The sequence below is a fragment of the Dermacentor silvarum genome, chromosome 7 (assembly GCF_013339745.2).
Source record: "Dermacentor silvarum isolate Dsil-2018 chromosome 7, BIME_Dsil_1.4, whole genome shotgun sequence".
Lineage (NCBI taxonomy): Eukaryota > Metazoa > Arthropoda > Arachnida > Ixodida > Ixodidae > Dermacentor > Dermacentor silvarum.
The window spans coordinates 29959328-29980755 of record NC_051160.1 but is presented as its reverse complement, the minus strand read 5'-3'; the positions used below and the strand labels follow the sequence as shown (position 1 = coordinate 29980755).

At 49.0% G+C, this 21428-nt stretch overlaps 1 protein-coding gene across 1 annotated transcript in view; it reads right to left on the bottom strand.

Moving 5' to 3' along the window:
- Positions 1-16586: 16586 nt before the first annotated feature.
- The window catches only part of LOC119457853 (ubiquitin carboxyl-terminal hydrolase 34-like), a 99551-nt gene continuing 94709 nt past the window's right edge, over positions 16587-21428 (bottom strand). Inside the window, 2 exon segments of the mRNA XM_037719608.2 lie at positions 16587-18357; positions 20689-20839. Coding sequence (XP_037575536.1) covers positions 18158-18357; positions 20689-20839 — 351 coding nt within the window. The 3' untranslated portion in view covers positions 16587-18157.

The window sequence follows — 21428 nt, the reverse complement described above, 5'->3', positions numbered from 1 at the left end:
TGGAACTGTTCAACGATACCCTTCGAGTTCGATATATCCAGGTTCAACTGTAGTACAGTGAGACTGCCACTGAGAAAAAAAAAAAGTAACGAGGAGCACACTGTTTACGCACGTCACTGCAACATGCGTTACACCGCAGTCTTTCCGTTTGGAAAAACATGCGCTGCAGCATCTCTGACTTGATAAAGGGAATAATTGTTTGTCCTGCATTTGACACCATTTCGCGGGATTTCTCATACACCCTCGGAGAACAAAGTGCGAAATTAAAGCGCGTATGAACCATTTGTTTAGCTGAGGAAGGACCATATATACCCGACTCCATTATTGACGCAACATTCGCTGTTGAGCTCGAGGTACACGGGTTCAATCCCGGCCGCGGTGGCCGCATTTCGATGGGGGCGAAATGCAAAAACTCTCGTGTTTTATAGGCACACGGTAGGTACACACGCGTTAAAGAACCTCAGATGGTCAGCATTAACCCAGGGTGCCCCACTACGGCGTACCTCATAATCAGATCGTAGTATTGGCACGTAAAACCCCAGATTTTTCTTTATTACAATTGCAGAATGCTTCTTCTCGGGGGCATCTCCGAGTCCATGCATAAACTCTGTTGAAGTCCGCCATGTTCGCCACTGGACTGCGCGCGTAAGGAGCAAAAACACAGCGTAGGGGGACCCGTACGAGACCTTCGCCAAAATGGAGTAAAATATGTGATGAACAGCTACTCCCGAATAAGTTAATCGCCAGCACTTCGTTCTCTTAGAGGGAATCCATTTTCTAAATGTTAGTCTGCATGCAGCCATTCGTTCCAAGATTAAGTTGCTATTTGCACTCGGTAACAATGAGGTGTTTCCATTTGGAATGAACGGCCCCGTAAGCACTTGAACAACAAGAAATGGAACGCCGAACTTTTTCAGTCGACAACAATATATATACCCCTGACGTGCGAATTCAAAACCTAGCACATGAACGCGCACAAAGTATTGCTTTCACGCTAAACATTTCATTAGTTCGGCGTGAATGCTGAGCCACCACCGACTCTTAAACGCTAACTTGGGTGTCCCCTTTCTTATTGCTCTGGGTTCGGTGCAGACATTGCGTGTCCTCCATGGGGCTTGCTAATGCAGGCACGTGCTAATATTTTATAGACTCGCGCTATGCCCTATATGCCCTCGAGTACAGTCAGCTCTTCTGGTAAATGAATGATGAACAAGGAGGACAGTACATAATCCGGTCGAGTATCTTCTATCAACCTGTTATCAATTCTACCTGTTTAACTGCATGCACTACAGGTCTGCAACAACATCTTCCAGCGATATAGCCGTTGCCCTTGAGCGTGACTCCACCATAGTACCTGTAAATTTTCTAATTTTCTTGGACCAACTAATCTGCCGCCGTCAGGGTATGTATGGATATCACAGCGAGAGGTTGGCGAGTTAATTACAACAATATCTGATGCTCAAAGCACGAGGTCGCAGCTTCGATTCCCCGCCGCAAATCAACATGACAATTTATTTATTTATTTATTTATTTATTTATTTATTTATTTATTTATTTATTTATTTATTTATTTATTTATTTATTTATTTATTTATTTATTTATTTATTTATTTATAAAAAAATAAACATGGGATAATGTTTCAGCAGGAGTCTGCTCGACAAATGCTCACTCAGTGCGGCATGCAAGAAATAATCTTCCGTTCTGGAACAGCGCAGAACAGGCAAGCTATATACGACTGCGTGACGTCACAAATAAAGATGCGGTAAAGCATTAGTATAAACATATTTTACGGCCTACAAGAACTGAAATTTGGGCGAGTTTGCAAGAATTCATACTTGACTTCAAGCGCAAGAAAATGAGGACACAAGAAAGGCAGCTAGACCATGTAGACAGGGAGGGGGGGAATAAACTTTTATTGCGGAACCAGCACTTTAAGATGGCCGGGCCTAAGCCTCCCATGAGCGGACGTCGAGGGCTTGCCTCGCCGCCGCCTCACGGGCGTGCTGGGTCGCCCAGGTTTGGTCGTCGAGGGCGGAGCTCCGCAGAGCCTCACGCAACCTCGACGAGAGGGTCGTGGTGTTAATGTGTGTGTACTGTGCTGGGCACTCCCACAGCATATGCGGAAGCGTAGCCGGGTGAGTGCCACAGCACCGGCAGTTGGGGATATTGGAAACTTCAGGGAATATAAGGTGGAGGCGGGCGGGTGAAGGGTATGTATTTGTTTGTAGCAGACGCAGGGTGGTAGCCTGCGCCCGGCTGAACTTGGGGTGAGGTGGGGGGAAGGTTCGGCGACTAAGGTAAAATGCCTTAACGAGATCGTTATAAGTAGTCAGCTTGTCCCTGGTGTCTAACTCGTCTCCAGTGTCTCCGGCGCGGTTGACTAGTCCTCGCGCAATGGAGTGGGTGACCTCGTTGAGGTTGGGGAGGTGTCGGTGGACAGTGCCCGCGTGGGCCGGGATCCATGTCAGGGAGATCATGCTTTCTTTAGAGTGTGGTGCCTGGCGGAGGATACGAAGAGCTTGAGGAGAAATACGGCCTTTGCTGAAGTTAGTGACGGCTGAGCGAGAGTCACACACGATGGTGTGACAGGTGAGATCTAGAGTGGCCAGGGCGATGGCCACTTCTTCAGCCATTTCGGCAGTGGAGGTAGTGACGCTGGAGGCGTGGTGTAGTACTCCATCGCGTGTGGCGACGGCCACAAATCGTGTGCCATGGGAATATTGGGCTGCATCAACAAATGTAACGCCAGGTACATGAGCAAGGGCTTTTATGATTGCTCCGGCCCGAGCTTGGCGCCGGGCCCTGTTATATTCAGGGTGCATATTTCTAGGAATAGGGTCTGTGTGGATCCAGCTACGGATGTCAGTAGGACGAGCGCTTATAAGCTCATTTATTGTGTCCCCGTGTTATTACGCTTGAAGTATGAATTTTTTACGGATTCACTAAGCGAGCAAGCGATGAAAACAATATCTTTTTTTTTTTTTTTTGGGGGGGGGGGCTTTTTTTTTTTAACTTTCCGTAACACAGTTACACAATTCCTGCAATAACGAGAATGTCTCTCAAGTTTGCAATCCTGGTGGGAAGCGTCTGGCAAAGGGCGCCCGACAGCGACGGGGCTTTATTGGTTCTATCGACCAACAACTGGTGACGCAAGAACGCATGCCGCCTCATTCGCTTTCATTTGGCTCGGGTGCCAAGGACGCGCTTAGAATTGCGCTGCTTTCCGGCGAACTCTAGCGAAATTGGTCGCTGGAGGAAAACAAAATGAAAACAAAAAACAAACAAAGGCGCTCAGCGTTTGTAAACGCCTTTATTTTTTCTCTTTCCCCTATAAAACGGGGGCGGAATCCTTCAGGACCTCAATAAAGTTCTTTATCTATCTATCTATCCTTCATTTCTTTCTTTCTTTTTTTTGCACGCGTACTGTCAAAGTGTCATCAAAGCAGAAGCTTTATTAGCTTTGGGCCGGTAGACCCTCGTGTGCAAAACGCAAGTACACTTATATACCTCGAGCGTAAGTAAAACACATGGCGGAACACAAAGCGAAGACTGGCTTTTCACGGAGAATTGGCTTGCGAATTAAGGCTGTCTGCACGACGTCGTTTATTTCTTTCCTCCGTGATTTTAACAGCCATACAATTCAGGCTCCAAATGAAACACTCGCGACTGCACCGTATATACTTTTAAAGAACACTGGCTATACAGAGCGCTTTCAATGTTCTGCATAGCTTACTTCTTCTTTTTTTTTTCGAATTTCAATTTACGCTGGTGGTAACTCGGGCATACGACTATACCTTACACGAGAATTGAGGACAACTGTTCCGCTGTGCGTCTCTTGTCGAAACGCGCCGTTTCGTCTTGCCGCGCCACCACAACTTCACTTAGTCTATAGACCGACTCGTATAAAGTGCATGGGATGTGCATCTTCAAAAAAAGCAAAAAGAAAGAAAGAAATAACAAATGGTTCGATAACTATCTGGCTCCCGTTGAGTAAACGAGCGAAGAAAGAAACGCCAGTGCGTGGAGCTACATGTTGTCATGCCGTCTTGGTCATGCTGCCGTCGCCGTCGCACCATTAACAACTCCACCGTCGCCACAACGTCGTTGTCACGCTATCGTGTCATCTACTAAAACATGTCGGCGATAATTTGCGCCGCCATCACCAAACAGCGTTAACCGACGTCAGCAGTATATATGGTCCGGAAGTATTGCTATAGTGTGTCTATACTAGATTTCTGCGGCCCGCGTTAAGTATTCAGAATAGGCAGCTTATTCAGAACAGGCAGACGTTGCGTGGCACGCAACCCTACGTTGGAGCCCTGGGCCAAACCAGGTCGACGACTCAGGCGACTGCTTAAATGGGACCCAGAAATGAAATTTAGCGTGCCTCACAAGCTCTAACGAAGCCAAAACAAGTATGGTGCACCAGATTCGCGTTGGTGTCGGATTCGCCAGGCGTTGCGGACACTTCGTATATAGCGTATATAGGTTGCAGTGACACTATAGCCCAAATTCTGAACATTGTCAGGTGCCAGAAACACTTGATCACATATTTTGCATTTGGCCCACGTACGCGCGAGGAAGACATAAACTGGTCCCTTCCATCACACACGTGGATATGTAAGAGGCCGCTATCAGACGAGTTCTTGGGTCAGTGGCCTGATGCAAGCAGCACAGCTTTGATTACAATAAAGTGCAGCTATAGCCTTTCTACAGGTCACTGGGCTTTACGAATGGCTTCAGATATGCCGCAAGGTTGTAGACTTGTATATATGCACCTCCTTCTGTGATCATCATCATTAATCAGTCATTTTTCTCCGCGCCCTTTTTCCCGCTGTGTAAAATAAATAAAAATAACCAGAGACTAGCTATGGACAGGATTTTGCACGAAGCCGAACGGGAAGACTCCACCGTGCAGGACATCGTCCAGTCGTTGGCCGACAGATACCTACCCACAGGCCCTTTGGGCGACACGGACTATCCCCGCTACCGGGGTGTCCAGCGGGAGGACCTGGACGCTCCTTTCTCTAAAAACGAGGTCAGGGAAGCGCTTTTTACCCTGAACGGCCGATCGGCCCCGGGGCCGGACGGAATTTCCAACAGGCTTCTTCGCAATCTGAACGAAAAGGCCATCTCGACGTTAACGTACGAGATCAATCGCGTGTGGGACTCGGGTGACGTCCAGGATTGGAAGCTCGCGTCGGTAGTTCAAATTCCAAAACCAGGTCGGACTCCCGGACTATAGAACCTGCGACCAATCTCGCTCACTTCGTGCGTGGGAAAGGTCGCGGAACACGTCATTCACAGCCGGATATGTACATTGAGGAACGCGAACTCTTCCCCTACAACATGGTGGGCTTTCGACCGTCCCTGTCATCTCAGGATGTCATGAAACTCTAATATTAAATTCCAGATCATCGATAGGGACACCAGAGACGTCAGGGGTATCCTAGCGCTGGATCTTGAAAAGGCCTTTGCTAAAATTTCCCATAGGCACATCCTCGATTCCGTTACGGACATGGACCTTGGATCCAAGTTTCACGGGTTCGTCAGTTCGTTCCTTCGGGGCAGGCTCGCCACTCTCAAGGTGGGCGAGGTAAAATCTGATCCCTTCGAGCTGGGGGAAAGGGGCACCCCTCAGAGGTCGGTCATCTCGCCACTTCTCTTCAACGTCGCCATGCGCGGTCTCTCCGCCCGCCTGTCCGAGGTGGACGGCGTTGATCACGCTCTTTACGCCGACGACATCACGGTGTAGTGCGATGGCGGCAGTGAAGGCAGAGTCGAGGAATTCCTACAGGCGGCCCTGAGCTGCACGGAGGATTTCTTGGCGGGCACGGGGCTCCGGCTCTCCCCGTCCAAGTCCGAACTCCTTTTGTATCGACCGACCAGGAGGGGGCGCATCCCCAAGTGTCAGGTGCCTCACGAGAAGGTCGACATCTCCATTCGCACGGCCATCGGGCAGGTCATTCCCAAGGTGGAGGTCATCCGCGTACTCGGTATGCTCATCGAGACAAATGGTTGTAACGGACAGACGATCGCCCGTATCACCACCAAAACGGACAACATGGTCAGGCTCATCACTAGGGTCTTCAACAGTCACGGAGGGCTGGGGGAGGAGGACAACCTCCTCAGGTTGTACCACGCCTTCCTAACGAGCCACATCACGTACGTGGCCGCCGCGCATCGCTGGCACGGATACGAGAGGGCAAAGCTCGCAGCGCTGATGCGCAAGAGCATCAAAAAGGTGCTCGGCATCCCCATGGCCGCCAGCACGGAGCACCTCATGCATCTGGGAGTCCACAACACTCTCGACGAGGTTGTCGAGGCCATCTCCGTGGTCGAAGCACAGCAGACGGCCCAGGTCGTCAGGCTCTCTTCCTCGCCTGCGGGAAGGCGGATCTTAGAGGCGATGGGCTGCAATATGGGAGAGGCGGTGCGCGCTCGACGGGGAGACGCCGGAGGCCGTCACGGTCTCGCCGTTCCCGGGCAACGTACACCCGCAACAAAATGTAGGCAGACGCAGGGCCCGGGCGGCCGCACTTCTCAGATCTGTCGCTGGCGATCCGCGATCGGTAGCGTTCGTCGACGCCGCCCAATACGGTTCATGCAACCGTTTCGTGGCGGCCGTGGTAGATCACAGGGGCAACCTCCTTAACGCCGCGTCGGTGCGGGCACTCCGGGACGGGAGCAGGCCGCAGATCTACACGGATTCCCGGGCGGCGGACGTCAGGGCGTGGGTTCGGTCTAGAGGGAAGCGGCCTCCCTGCTTTGCGGCAGGAGCGTCTCCCCTCACGTCATCACTTGGTTCCCGGCCCACATGGGGCCTCAGGTCTCCCCCGTCGTTCCCAACGCCAACGACCTGGCCCACGCCCGCGCGCGTTTCCCCGGCGCGCGCCGGGGAAACGCCGCTCGAGAGCGCGGACGCGGGGATCCACAAGGACTCGCTCCACACGTTTAATGAGATTTCAAAGCACCATCAGCTCGGCAGGAAGGTCTATCCCCCGCCCCACGCCAAGCTCTCCAGGCTTCAGTTTTCCACCCTTCGCATACTGCAGACCGGGTACTATCCCAGCCTAGCCAGGGTACAGTGTAGCCAGGGTCAGCAGGTACGCGGACTCGTTCGAGCCCGATTGTCCGGATTGCGGCGATCCCTTCTGCATTTTAGAACACATGCTCTGGCGGTGTCCCTCGTTACGGGACCACGATAACACGAAAGAAGAGTGGGTGGAGGCGCTCAAGAGCTCTGACCTCGCCGCTCAGCTACGGGCTGTCCAGAGGGCCCGCGACACGGCTGTCAGGCACGGCCTGCCCGTCCCGACGTGGGAGCGGCCCGCGGTGGCTCCTCCCCCGGTAAGGGGTTCTCGGAGTCGCTCCTCAGGACCTAAATTAAAGTTCATTGCCTGCCTGCCTGGTGTAGAAAAAGTGTAGCTCCGCCCACCTACACGAAGCCATTCTTTATAGCAGTATACTGCAGCATCAAAACTACACTTTCTACGCCGCAGTTTCCATGAGTGTAGGTAGCAGACGACAAACAATCAGGCTGGCGTTGCAAACGCGTGGCGCCATTTTGTCTGCGACTGTCTGCGCTGATATGGCGATAGTGAACGTTCCCTGCAGGGACGGGCATCGAAGTGCTGGCGTGACCGTGTGTCGCATACGATCACAGAGGAAGGTGAGAATAATCCTCCAAGAAATAAAATTATCTTACTCAAGCATTGTGCAGGCTGTTTAAGTCGACGCGCGCTGCGCATTCGCGATGCATTTAGCTCCAGTTTATCTAGATTTCTTGCTGAAAGGAAACTCCGTACATTGGCTTCTAGTTTCAAGCATGGGCGTATACGTAGCCTACAAGTGCGAAGAAGGCAAAGTGTGAAGTCAGGCGATTTTCGTCTGCTTAAGCAGAAGACGACGCGCAGTCTGCTTTGATTAGCCCCAGTGAGTCAAGTTCAGCCCACAACATCATAGCCTCTACCCGCTTGTGCACTCGTCTGCACGAAGTGTATGTAAAATAAAATAGCCCTAGTGTGTTAACTTGGCTTCGTTGTTAGGTACGTTCGATTCGCCTGCACCACCTGAACCAGTTCACGAGGTGCTGCCCCCTCTCTACTGTCGGTGCAGACTTGGTGCAGGCGTACAGTTGCGAAGCAGCAGCGCAGCAGCGGGGTTTAAACAGCCGCAAGCGCCGTTAGAACTCCGCTTACGTGTCTACGCAGGCGCGGGTGTACTTACACCTCAGAGGCCGATCATACCAGCAGTTCAGGACCTCTCAAACTTGCGCACTCCGTGCACATGAGTCGGACGAAGCATAACGCGTGCACCGCAGAAATAGAGCTGCACACTTTCTGAACTTCTCGTGAACCGTCGTGAACTGGTTCACAGTTGTGGAGCAAATTGCGCGGAGGAGAGCGCCCTCTGGGTGTGCTGCAAGGAACCTAGCGGCGTGCGCAGCGAGCGAGCTCCGCTGTAATTCGGCAAAGGAGCAGCCAGGCCGCAGGCACGGTCACGGAACCTGGCGATGTTCGCAAAGAAAGCTTCGCTTTTAAAAAGGTACAAGTACAGTGTTGTACAAGCTAGCGTCGCTAATCATTACTGCTGCCATGTGCGCACAGCAAGTGCTCCTAATCGCTGAAGTAGATTTGAATCACTGGCGCACGATTCGCGCGCATTTGGACAGCGGCAAGCTGTGCATTTCTTTGTCCCAGCGAATTGAGCGATGCGGTAGGTTGCATCGTTAGCTCGCGTTTCTTTCGTTAATGCGCCCAAAAAGCTGAATTGTTTATTGTACCATCCAAAATGACGGAATGGTTGTATTGAAAAATGTCGCACTGTTTCGCCTGACTGGAGGAGCATTGATCGAGATAACAAATTAGATAGCTATACGAAGTAAGGAACGCTAGGCGCATGGCAAACACGAACACGCATCACTCGATGACCGTGGACACTTGCTGTCATAACGCTGGCGGGACGAAGAGCGGCAGCAACGGCGGACGAATTCCCCTTCGTGCCGACTCTCGCTTCAAGGCGAACTAGGCGCGCACGAACACAGCGCACACGAAGCCATCAGCTAACTCCGTTTGGCTATAGCCTTCGAACCCAGCGCAGATTGCCGCCAAGATAGGTCGCGCACGGCCGCCGCAGCTGGAGTAAAAGAGAGAGAGAAAAGACTTTATTCCAGGTCAGACTAAATGGATGCGCACTAATCTGCCTCCACGCCATCCTAGCGCGCGCACCCTCTCCGCCTTCCTCTCTTGTAAGCGCGAGAAGCCACCGCCGCACCAAGCCACCATCCTTCTCGGCTAACCTTCGCAAGCTTTCGCTCGCACTTACAACACGACTGTGACGTCCCTGAGCTGTCTGAACCCATAAGTTTATTCTCCCCGTCACTCAGGCACTTCGCAGCGCTGTCGTGTCCAATCCGGATCGGGTGCTTCTACACGCCGTGACGGACACTTTGGACCACGATTTTGCACGACCCGGATCCAGTAGATCGCGATCGTAGGCTGTCGTCTGCACCATAATGCTGAACGAGCTCAACCAACTCGACCCGGATTATTGGACCGTGCAACTGCTACCATTCTTGATCGCAACCGAAAAACTTGATCCGTATCGCGCTCGACCGCGATCGAAGGCGTCCATGTTGCACCGGTATCAAAGAACACCTGCACGATTAACAGACACTTCGTCGATATTTGAAGCAGATCGTTATTGGATATGAAGAAATGTGCAGTATATATAACAGCGAAACATATGGTAACCGACTGATTGTTTATACCGATAATGTAGCACGTATTTGCGCAATTAAATCACCTGCTATGCGCAGCAACCGCACTCGACTGAAGCCGCCAACACAGCGACGCGCCATTTGCTATTTCAGGATCACGAAAAACAATGTATTCACCGAAGTACAGCGGCGGCTGACCTGTCGGCAAGCCATTCACATATGGCGAAAGCAAATGTCACGGAGTCCAAGCCCACGAAACAGCGCTCGCAAGAATATCGCGTACGCTTGGACCTTTCCGGCATGCACAAAAGCGCGCGCAGACCGTGGTGCAGCCGACACCCGACATTCGCGTCTATTCTACGTTCGAGAGTAGCTATTTCAAAAAGAAAAAGAACAATTTGACGTCACATCCGGCAAAGGAGAGTTGTTCTCCTTTAGGGTGGCTAGAATTGGGAGGTGTGAAAAGCGCGGCGCGTTTCCCTTGCCAGACAGGGTCCCTCGGTGCGCTGCTGCCGCTAGGGGCGCTGCTGCAGGGGGCGCGGGCCCCTGCTGCCACCGCCGTCGCAGATTCCCTGTAGGATCTCACGGGTTTGCTGCTGCGTCGTTTTTTTATCGGTTACGTGATTTTTATTTTACGTAGGTCATGCATTTGTGAGCTGTAGTAAAGATGCACTATAAAACGAAGAAGAAAACTGAACGCTGGTGCTTCGTTCCTGAGTGCAATTCTGGGTACCGGTCATCCACCGAAAAAGTATCATTGTTCCCAGCGCCGGCGTGCAAAGACGTGTTTCAAAAGTGGGCTCGCGCAATACCGAGATCTGACAGGCAACTCCAAGAGAATAAAGTAAACTTCTCTTGGAAAGTTCTGCAAAGTTCAAATAAACTTGTTCCTGCATACATGTGTTTTACAGCGAAGCTATTAAGGGCTAGCTCCCCCAGGATCGTGTCCGCGTGTAAAAAAAAAAAAGAAAAAGAAAGCTAGCATCATCAGCATTTCGGCTCCATGTGCGTGGTGGTTTCCCCCCAGTTGTGCCTTAATACAGGTGTCAATTACTCAACTATTATTGAGTATTGTATACAAGTAATACTTGTATTCTATTACTCCATTACATTACATCCATTACACAAGTAATACTTGAGTAATGGATTACCAACTTGCCCGGAATGCTGCTCTCACAGGTGTCAAAACGGATGAGTAACATGACTGATAGGTCAGGACATCAATAACATCACATCCTCGTCAGTTACGTCATGATTAACGATAATAAAATCACGTGTGGCGCATACCCGGCCGCATTGGATATGCGGGTATGAGCCGCCGAGAGGAGGAGCGGGAGAGATCTCGTTGGCGTCGCGGGCGGACTTGACGCAGCAAACGCAATACTTGGCCATCGCGCCGGGCGAAAACAAGACACCGGTGTCCTTGCTCCTTGACGAACATGCCGAAGACGCTCAATATTGTGACTGGCTGATGAAGAAGACGTGTACGATTACTCCAAAGAAGACGATGCTCGTAATTTCGCGAGCTAGGCGACACCAACAACTACCATCTTGTCAGCCGCTACAGTTTTTGTAAATATCCTGTAAATATATTGCTTACGTCTTTTTCCCCGTAAGAATTAAGATAATCAATAAAGATGATATATAAATTCCCTATAGCAATATTTACTACAGCAGACCCACCACAGTCACAGCTTCGCTGGCTTCCATCTTCACAATAGTGGAAGGGCTCTGGATTTCTTTTAATTCAATTTTCCTGTGTGCAGAGAAAATGTACACACAATTTTGAGACCAGTGGCATGTAACGGGTCTAAATACATGTTTATGCAAAGGAGCAGGCAAGCATTTAACAATGGGAATAACCATTAAAAACATGGTTTGAATTAGTTGCAGCGATTCATAATTGTAATGGGGAAAACGGCATGACACTAAAGTACATTGGAGTTCTGAATAGACAGTCTGGAATAAAGCTTTTTCCTGACATAAAAGTTTTGGTTAATTTCTCTATAGCTGTAACTATAATGCATAAGCTAATATATCCTTTCATTTGCACTATTGATGTTTTTTCAGCGGAACATGTTTCCGCAAAGAGAAACAAAAGGTGGTGCATTCAACCCTTGGCTAAATGTTTACATTGCGGAATGTAAAGAAAGATCCGTGTCCTGACATTTCTGCACCTGAAAGGAGGAGCCTAACACGATCTCAATGAATGTGTAGCTCTCTGATACACTTTCGCTCCTAAATCAGGTGCTCTTGGGCCGTGTCGAACCACGTCATCAAATCCAGTTTCTCATTTGTGCGCGCCACGTCTCACTCCGTCCCCTCTCGACGCGCACGCTTTCACGGGCATCCGAGAACAAGCTGCCCGATTAGAGTGTGCCATATGTTAGTGCAGAAGCTCAGAAAAAACAAGGAAAAAAAACACTCAATACTCAGAACTGGTGCGCACAAAGTAGCACGAGCGAGATTCGTCGGGCGCGAGCAGCGCCAAGCAGTACGCCGTCTGCTCCACTCTACGGCCGTCCTGGCTTCAACAACAACAGTACTCCCGTCCTGGCTTCAAACAACAAAGAGCTTCCCCTAGAATTATTGTAGATATTTTCTTTGGCAATTTCGTGCTTGAAAGTTCTGTATGTTCCCAGTGCTGATTTCGTCTGCATCCCTGTTTTCCATTGATGATGATGATTTATTGGCATCCCCTTTGAAACGGGGCGGCGACAAATAGTCACCTAGCCTGCTTGATTTAATCAGGTATACTATACATGTTCTTTATCTTGCATTTTTGTATACCTATCATTATTTTTCTTTTTCAAAAATTTACCTTGTACCGCTGCCTATGATTTTAAGAGATCAGGTCGCATCCATCTTTTCCCTACTTTTTTTCCACCAGTACTCTAATCGTCTCTTGCTGATCTCTACGGCTGATCTGTTTATGTTTCCTTCCACTTTAAACCCAAGCGCTTCTGGGAGTTGCACGTTACCTACGGTTCTCGCTGGGTGGATCCCGTCGCATTCCATTAGGATGTGCTGAGTGGTCTCTGGATCTTTACTGCAGCATACACATGTCTCATCTAATTCCGAATATTTGTTCCGATATGTTTTCGTCCTTAGGCAACCGGCTCGAGCCTCAAATAGCAAGGCACTGCCCTTTGTGTTATCGTACAGAGTTTCCCTTCTAATTTCTTTCTTCTCATTCTTGTAAATCTCCATTGTCCTTTTCGTTTCCATTCTTTGCATCCAATTCACGGTCTCTATTTCTCTCACTTTCTTTCTGATGACCCCTGGTTGTCTATTTACAGTTTCGATTATCCTGTACTTGGTTGCCAACTTCCTTGACCTCTTCCTCCATTCTGTGTCCACGCTTTTCATGTAGAGATACTTGTGCACTTTAGCTGCCCATTTATTTTCATCCATGTTCCTGAGCCTTTCTTCAAAACTAATTTTGCTTTGTGCTTCTCTGACTTCAAAAGAGGCCCAACCCATGTCTCCATGCACTGCCTCATTTGTCGTATTACCGTGTGCTCCCAAAGCCAACCGGCCTACTGATCTTTGGTTAACTTCCAAACCCGCCAATATATCCGATTTTAAGCATATAATGGCATTTGCGAATGTTAGCGCTGGCACCATAACTCCTTTCCAGATTCCACGCACCACCTCATACTTATTGTGGCCCCACAGTGCTCTGTGTTTCATTAATGCTGCATTCCGCTTCCCCTTTATTTTCAGATTATCTTGGTGGTTGATTGAGTAATTCTTTCCTTCGTTTATGTGTACGCCGAGGTACTTATATTGCTTCACTATGGGTATTACTTGCTGTTGAATTGACACCCCGAAGTTACTCGTGTGCTCATTAAAGATCATAATCCCTGATTTCTCTGTGCTAAACTTAAGGCCTAGATTTGTCGCTGCGTTCCCACAGATATTCGCAAGTATCTGTAAATCTTTTTTATTGTCCGCTAGTAGCACAATGTCGTCTGCGTACATCAGTCCAGGGATCTTCTGTTGCACCATTTGTCCATTACGCATGTAGGATAAATCAAAACCTAATTCGCTGTTTTCCAGTCGTCTTTCTATGCCCTTGACGTAAAGCGTGAACAACAATGGTGACAGAGGGCATCCTTGCTTCAATCCTTGGTGAATTCCCACCATTTCATTTCCTTTTCGGCCTTCCCATGCCACTTGTACTTGGTTGTCTCGATATATCTCCCTCAGCAGCTCCACGAAATCGTCATCTATGCCTTCGTATTGAAGAATATCCCACAACAATTCCCTGTCTACGTTGTCATAAGCTCCTTTAATATCTAGAAATGCTATCCATAAAGGTCTTTTCTGAGCTACTGAAATCTCTATGCACTGAGTTAGTACAAACATATTGTCTTCTAAGCGTCTGCCTGGCCTGAACCCATTCTGTAGTTCCCCCAATACACCGTTTTCCTCCACCCACTTCGACAGTTCTAATTTTATGGCTTGCATTGCCATTCTATATATCACCGACGTTACTGTAACTGGCCTGTACGAGCTCGTCTTATCCTTATCTCCTTTGCCTTTGTAGATAAGATTCATCTTGCTTTCACGCCATCCAACGGGAATATTCTTTGTTCTAATCACTTGCTCTATGGCATTAGTCAGCAGTGCCTTGCTTTTTGGACCGAGGTTTTTGATTAGCTGTATTGGGATTTCATCGGGTCCTGCTGCCGTGTTGTTAGGGACATTTTCTGCTGCCTTTTTCCAATAAAAGCTTTCTATGCTGAATTTTGATCTCTCAGGCCTCTCTGTTGTTGCTGGATCTGTTGTCTGAACTACGCTTTTTCTCGTACCGAAGTTATGCCTGATAACGTCTGTGATGTACCGCAGCGCATCATCGCCTTCATAGATGTTACCGTCTTCATCCCTTATAGCCGTTTGCGAGTTTCTAGTTGGAGCTCCGAGTGCTTTTATATGGTTCCAGAATCTTTTTGGGGCGCCTTTGTCTCTTTTGTGAATGTTATGCACCCAACGTTCACTTGCGCATTTAATTTTCTCTTGCACGAGCTCACTCGCAACCCTTTTCTTTTCTCGGTACGTATTCCATCTAAGGAGCACCTCTTCTTCTTGTAATCCCAACTTTTGGCTTCTCGATGAACCCTAGATGCCTCTTTACGCTCTTCTATAGCTTGTTTAATTTCCTTGTTCCACCACTTACGTGGTTTCCTCTTTCCAATCCAACAATTGTATTGCCGTGTCCGCCTTATTTCATGCTGCATAACCTCCACCAGTTCCTTATATTCCCAGACTGCTGTAGGAAAAGCCTCAATTTTCTTCTCTATGTTGTTTGCGATCTCTGTTATTTGCTCGTCATTCATTTTTAAAAACTCTGAGGCTATTGGTTCATGTTCTGCGCTGGTATCTCTCCCAAACTTTAATGCTAAACGTCTATGATCGCTTCCCAGGCTATTTTTTCCATTTTCGTCTATTATCATTTGGTCCAGTTGTTCGTAGACCATAGACCCCGCGTACAGCGCCCCTTGCGGCACCGGCGCGCTTTGGGGACCGGTTTCCGCGGCCGCTTTTCACACCTCTCAATTCTAGCCACCCTATCTCCTTTCTTACCTTCTTTCAGCTCACGCATGCGCAGCGACCACGGAGCCCGGGGGCGACGTTCAGGTTCAAAGAACAACCGAGACCCAAAGCGATTCAAACCGCAGCCATACTAGGGTTCGGATTCTTTTTCTTTTATTTATTTAGCAATACTGCAGACCACCGTGTGGTCCACTTAGAAATGCATGGGCTACCTAATCATACGCCCGTGCTAAGGCGCCCAACTGCTTGCAACTTGCTACTACACAAATGTTACCTATCAACGCACATTTTGCGCTAAAGCAAAATGTGCGTCGCACGCACAAATCAATCGACGTTCAATGCGTCACTCAAAGCACGTCGAAGTAAATTTTTGTCGTTATGCACAAACTGTCAGCTACTACGCTGCCGCAAATGGTAGCTTTCGCATACAAGCTTGCTCGATTCTGCGGACAGCGGCAATCCATGCCTGCCTGTGTTCCTTTTCATACCATTTACCCGCGGAACTGTAAAACTTGACCGGCGGCTGCAGGCTCCTAGTGTTTTTGTCACTGTTGTGGCAGTTCGCCATGCAACTGCCCGACCGCTGAGCCATTGTGAAACAAGTTACAACGGCGACGCGAGAAACAATTTTGCAACGATCGCGGGCATCGCGAGCGCCTCACGGTGCCGGCGGCCTAATACATGGTGACGCCGCTCTCCGCCAGGAGAAGGAGTGGCGCTGGCGTCTGTCTGCAAACAAGGTTGGGAGACATACTGGTTGTGAACGCGCGGTACGCCGAGGCCGCAAGAACACGTCGCTCTGCTCATTCAATGGTAAAAGGTTCAGAAAGCTCAGAGCTGCGTGCTCGCAGGTTGCATTCCAGCCGCGGCAGCTGCTCTTCGATGGGAGCTAAACTAAAAAACAGGCTCATATACTTAGACGTAGGAGCATGTTAAAGGTAACCTGGGTGGTCAAAATTAATCCGGAGTCTCCCACTACTACGTGCCTCAATATCAGATCATGGTTCTGGCACGCAAGACTTAATAATTTAATTATTTTTTATATATCTGCAGCGCCTTCCATGTAATAAACACATATTTTGTGACGTAAAAGTACGATACTTAACTTTACATCGAATCCATGATGCATCCCTTTCTTTCACAAGTGACGCATAATCTTTTTAGATATTTCTCTAGTCTGTAGCGTGTCCTGCTATACATGAAACCGAGTATAAAGCAGCTCGACCTACTTGTCAATTTAGTGTCCCCTAGAAGTGTCATAAAAAAAGACAGCCCATTACAACAAAATTAATGTAACAACCAGCATGGTAGGGTTCAGGTGGACTGAGAATTTTTTTTTTTATTTTGAGCATGACTCTGAAAGTAGAGAAGGACCTAGTATTCACAGCCACTATAGTACATAACGGCCAGGAACACGTAAATGCAGCTGGCAGTTTCACGAGAACAGAGATGATAAAAAAAAAAAGAAAAAAAAAAGCTGGCTTCAGAAAGTCAGACTTGACTGACGGATCCCTTTCCCTCCATCGAATGAAGAGAAAAATAAAATGTGGCTTTGAAGAGTTGTTTTGATGATATTAAAAAAAAAGTGCTTCCCACCTACACAGGGTGTGGACGTTGATTGGCAGCAGTGGTGTGCCGCGATTATAATGACATGCGCTTCTCTCTCTGTAGCCCTCATTGAAGAAAAAGAAAAGAACAGTTGCCTCTAAGAAACACCGCCAAAGTAGAAGAAATTGGGGCACAAGATAACTCCCAAAGTCACACACATGCACACACGCCTTGCCAGACACCGCTAACAAACACTTCTCTTCCATCTTTCAATATCAGCGAGTCGCGTATACACACATGGCAATAAATAACACAAACAGGAATAAAAAAAAGGGTGTCTTTCTTGCAAGGTCAAAATTTATGTCGCTGATTTCTTTCTCTCCCTCTCCCAACCCAGCAAACACGTGTCGTGCCGCTGGTCGACTGGAAAGCTCGATGACTGTCGGCAGTGCCGACCGCCCCCAAGCGACGCCGGCTTCGGGCTGGCACCATTCATAAAAGGAGCGAACTGTGCCTTGCACTCACGGGCAAACAAAATATAAAACTAAATGTACAAGCCAAGCAAACGCTGTGCTCTGGCAAACTCATCTCCTTCTTCCCTCTTTCTTCTCGGGTTGAAAACGCCCACCACCGATCTGCATCGCGTCAAGCAAAATGTTGTTGTGGTTTGGTTTGATGAAATGAGGATATGCAAAGCTGCAGGGTTCCAGAGAAGACGAGCATGAGATGCAGGGAAAAAAAGGGGGGGAGGGGGGGGGGGTCTGTACTGAGAGACATTTACAGTTCAGACATCAAATAAAAAAACGGAGGAAAGAAACAACAACTGAGCGTGGAAGAATGAAAAACAGTGGCAAGCAAGCTTTCACCCAAGACTAAAGTATCACAGCTGAAGTGTCGTGTGGCAAAAAAATTCTCTCTCAAAACTGGCGGTTGCCATGGTAGGCGGCGAGGATTTCTGCGCCGATTTATGAAATAAATCGGGAGTGGGTCTGTGGCAGGGAACTGTTGCACCAACCCCGCATTCCTCTTCATCGTCAGCAGTACACCGCACGCCGCCACGTTTGTTGGGAGTGAACCCAGGAAACCCAAAAGCAGCAGCAGCAACAGTGGGTGGGTCGACGCCGCCACCTCCGCCGTTGTTGAGCTGGCAGCAAGGAGACCCGACCCTGCCGAGAAGTGTAGTAATAGCTCTCTCTCCTTCCGTAGACTCAATTTTCTAGCCTTCCCCTTATGACTGCTGAAAGCTCGCTGCCTTACGCTGGCCACTCAGCATTCCCAAAATAAAATGAAAAAAAAAAAAATTAACAGCCAGACTAGAGGAGAAGATGCTAGGAAGAGGCTGAGGACTGTTCTCCACTGGGGAGCAGCTTGAGAAGGGCTTGGACCGTCTCGAGCAGCGGACGCAGCAGGTCCACCTCGCTCGGTGCTGGAGGTGGAGGTGGCTCCGGCGGAGAACGCGGGCCGGTTGGTCTTTCGTCGTCTGCGGGTGGACTCCTGGGCTTCTTTGCAGGAGGACTCTCGGGATGAGCTACAAGTAGAAGCAAGCACCAGAACAAAGTCAGAATTTTAACAAATGTTGGCATAAATTTTGCAATTTCACAACAGGACTCCTTGTTCTGTTGTACCCTTTGTGTACGCTATCGTGGTTATAATGTTGCATCCTCACTAACGCATAATGCTTGTTATGTATTCCACTTGTATGCCAAATATGCACTGAAATTGTGCATTCTCCCTTAGGAGGTCCCCCTTATGGTTGTTCCTTGGGACCTCCTTCTGTAAAACTTCTGGTCATGGATACTTTGGGTCCTTTGTTTTCTGTTTTTATAATTTGTTTTTTTATTTAGGGGGGTAAAAATTAATGGGGTAAAAAAAAAAAAACTGTTGGGGCTTTCATCTTTATCTGTTGTCCTACATTACTGATACCCGGTATCAGCTCTTGCAACAAAATTAGTGCAATATCGGCTAGACGAATCACCTACTCTTCTTTGAACGTAACATAGTAGAATAAACATCCTCTCATCGTCGGAGCTACCGTTCGCAATGTCAGCAAGCGAGCAATATAAGTACTGCGTTATTTCACTTCCTAACACTTTATCGCCGTTTACATGTATGCGACATGTGGGAAATGTGATGCAATGCACTATTGTTGTATTCACATAAATGCGGCTATTAAAAATGAAAAACAAGCTTTCGTTCAAGGAGCTGCTTTCGTACTTATGTTGAACTAACCGTAAACATTGTGCAACCACATTCAAACTTCACATAGGAAGGGGTTTGTTAACGCTTTCTGAATGCCGGTTGGCTTACACATAGTCGAGGTACAGTGGAATCTCGATGATACGAATCTCACGGGGTCACGAAAAATATTCGTATTAGCCGAAATTCGTATCATCGAAACACAATTAAAACTAGCTAAATTAAAGAGTCGGAGGTGAACTCACTCAGGCACACGCACGTAAAAAGCATTTACAGTATAGATAACTTAACTGTTTATAGTGCAGAACAGGCTACAACGCGGCCTTTTCTGACTCCCGTTTACCCTCCCATAGAACTCCATGTATACGCATAGCGCTTACAGTGCAGCCGCGTGAGACGAAATACCGGTTATAATGCGGCTTCCGCTGGAAAATCTCTCCGACAATGGCAGTAGCGAGCACCCACCGACGGGAGAGGAGATCAACGAGGGCGATGCGGAGGAGGAGCATGAGTCCAAGGGCGATAAGATCGTCGCCGCGCGCCGTATGTGCGAGTGAAAGCGCGCCTTTCGCACGGGGGATGCGCGCCTTCACGCACGGAGAGCGAACGCACAGCGGAGAGCAAACGCGACTTCTGCCACGGCCGGGCGCGCCAGTCAAGCCCAGCCCTGCTTCCGTCGCGCGAAAGGCCGGCGGGAGGGGGGGGGGGGGGGGCGACGCTGTGCTGTGTGGCACCAAATGTGTATCTTGCAGCCGGGCACAAGGGTAACTGGCGACGCAATCTCCCACGCGAAAGGAGCACAGCGGGAAGGCAGCGCAGAAGGGAGGGGGGGGGGGGGGCAGCTTCTACTCTGCCAACAAATGCGTTCTTGTACTTTGCGCCTGTGCCGGCTGTCGGGGTTGTCGCGCGCACCGTATCTTGAAAGCGATCTCCACACGGCTCTGACCTTTGTATGCGCTGTGCTTACGCCGCTCAGTTTCCGTTGAAGCGATAGACACTTGCCCACGCCTGCGTGGGGAAAAGCGCAAAAGCAAGAAAAGCGCCACCGCGTCAAACTCTTCGCTCCAGTCGCAACCTCCGCGCTGTCCGGCGCCGCATCCGCGCCTCCGCACCAAAAGAGAAAAGGAGAAAGCGCGTGCGCGCTGTTCTCTTTCGCGGCCGTCGGTGGGGCGGCGTTTATTCGTATCAAGCGACGCGGGTCGAAAATCTATTCGTAACAACCGTTCTCTAGCACGTTGCAAAGTAATAGGGCTCGGCCGGGACCACAGAAAAATTTGTATCATCCGGAAATTCGTATTAGCCGTGATCGTATCATCGAGATTCCACTGTATTCAGAAACTTCTAATTAAGACTGACTGCAACGCGCACTCAGCGTTGCAACTTAACAGGGAGCCATGGTGTGTGTTCAGTTGAGGCTGGGTTGCAGATCACTTTCAAGAAAATGCAGAGGTGCAAGTGAGGCAAGCCAGCATTATGTGCAGATTGTGTTATGAAAGATTGCTCTAGAAAGTTTACTGCATGAAGAGCACCTCCTCTGTGCTCTCTTACTAACTGAATATAGCACTGAAGATCAGTGAAGACAAGGCCAATAGCGATACTGTGAAATCACAGAAAGCAAAGAGTGCAGAAAAGCTAAGAGTGAAGAGCATCCCAAGAGCCTTACCATCACTTTCACCGTTTCCCGTTTCTTTCTCAGCCTTGGACAGGGCATCCTTGCAATGGCTTTCCAGTGAGCGCAAGTAGTCAGCCAAGCCAAGGCAGGCTGGTGCTATGCCCTCATGTACCGAAAGCACAAGGAGGACTGCACGAAGGTCCTATATAAAAAAAGGGAGGGAGGAAGGAATAGAGAAAGATAATTTCACTCAATTAACCATGTCAAAATATCAAATGAATTAACAAATAATAAACAAATGCTTACTGTATTAACATGGACTTATATACAGTAGAACCCTGCTGTTACGTTCCCAGGTGCTGCGTTTTCCCGGCTGTTACATCGTTTTCGGCCGGTCCCGGCACAGCTCCCATACAACCCAATGCACTGGTAACCCCGCTGTTGCGTCGCAACTATGGAACCGTTCTCGCATCATATGTTGCGAACTGCCACCCCGCGTCAGCCCGAGCGGCCATTTTGACTTTTCATGTCACTTGGCTTGGTGGCTTGATGATGGGATTGGCTGCCCAAAGTGCCGGGGGCAACACCTATGACGTATTTTCGGTTTCCGCCAGCAAAAGTATGGCCCTTGAGATACGTATTTGCTATCTAAAGATGGTGTCTATGATGTATTGTGGCCCTAAAATTGGTTTTGGCTCATAGATGTTCCGTATAACATCCAAGGGCGATAACGCCGTCGCCGCGCGCCGTACGCAGTATGTGTGAGTGAAAGCGTGCGAGGGGCATGGCGA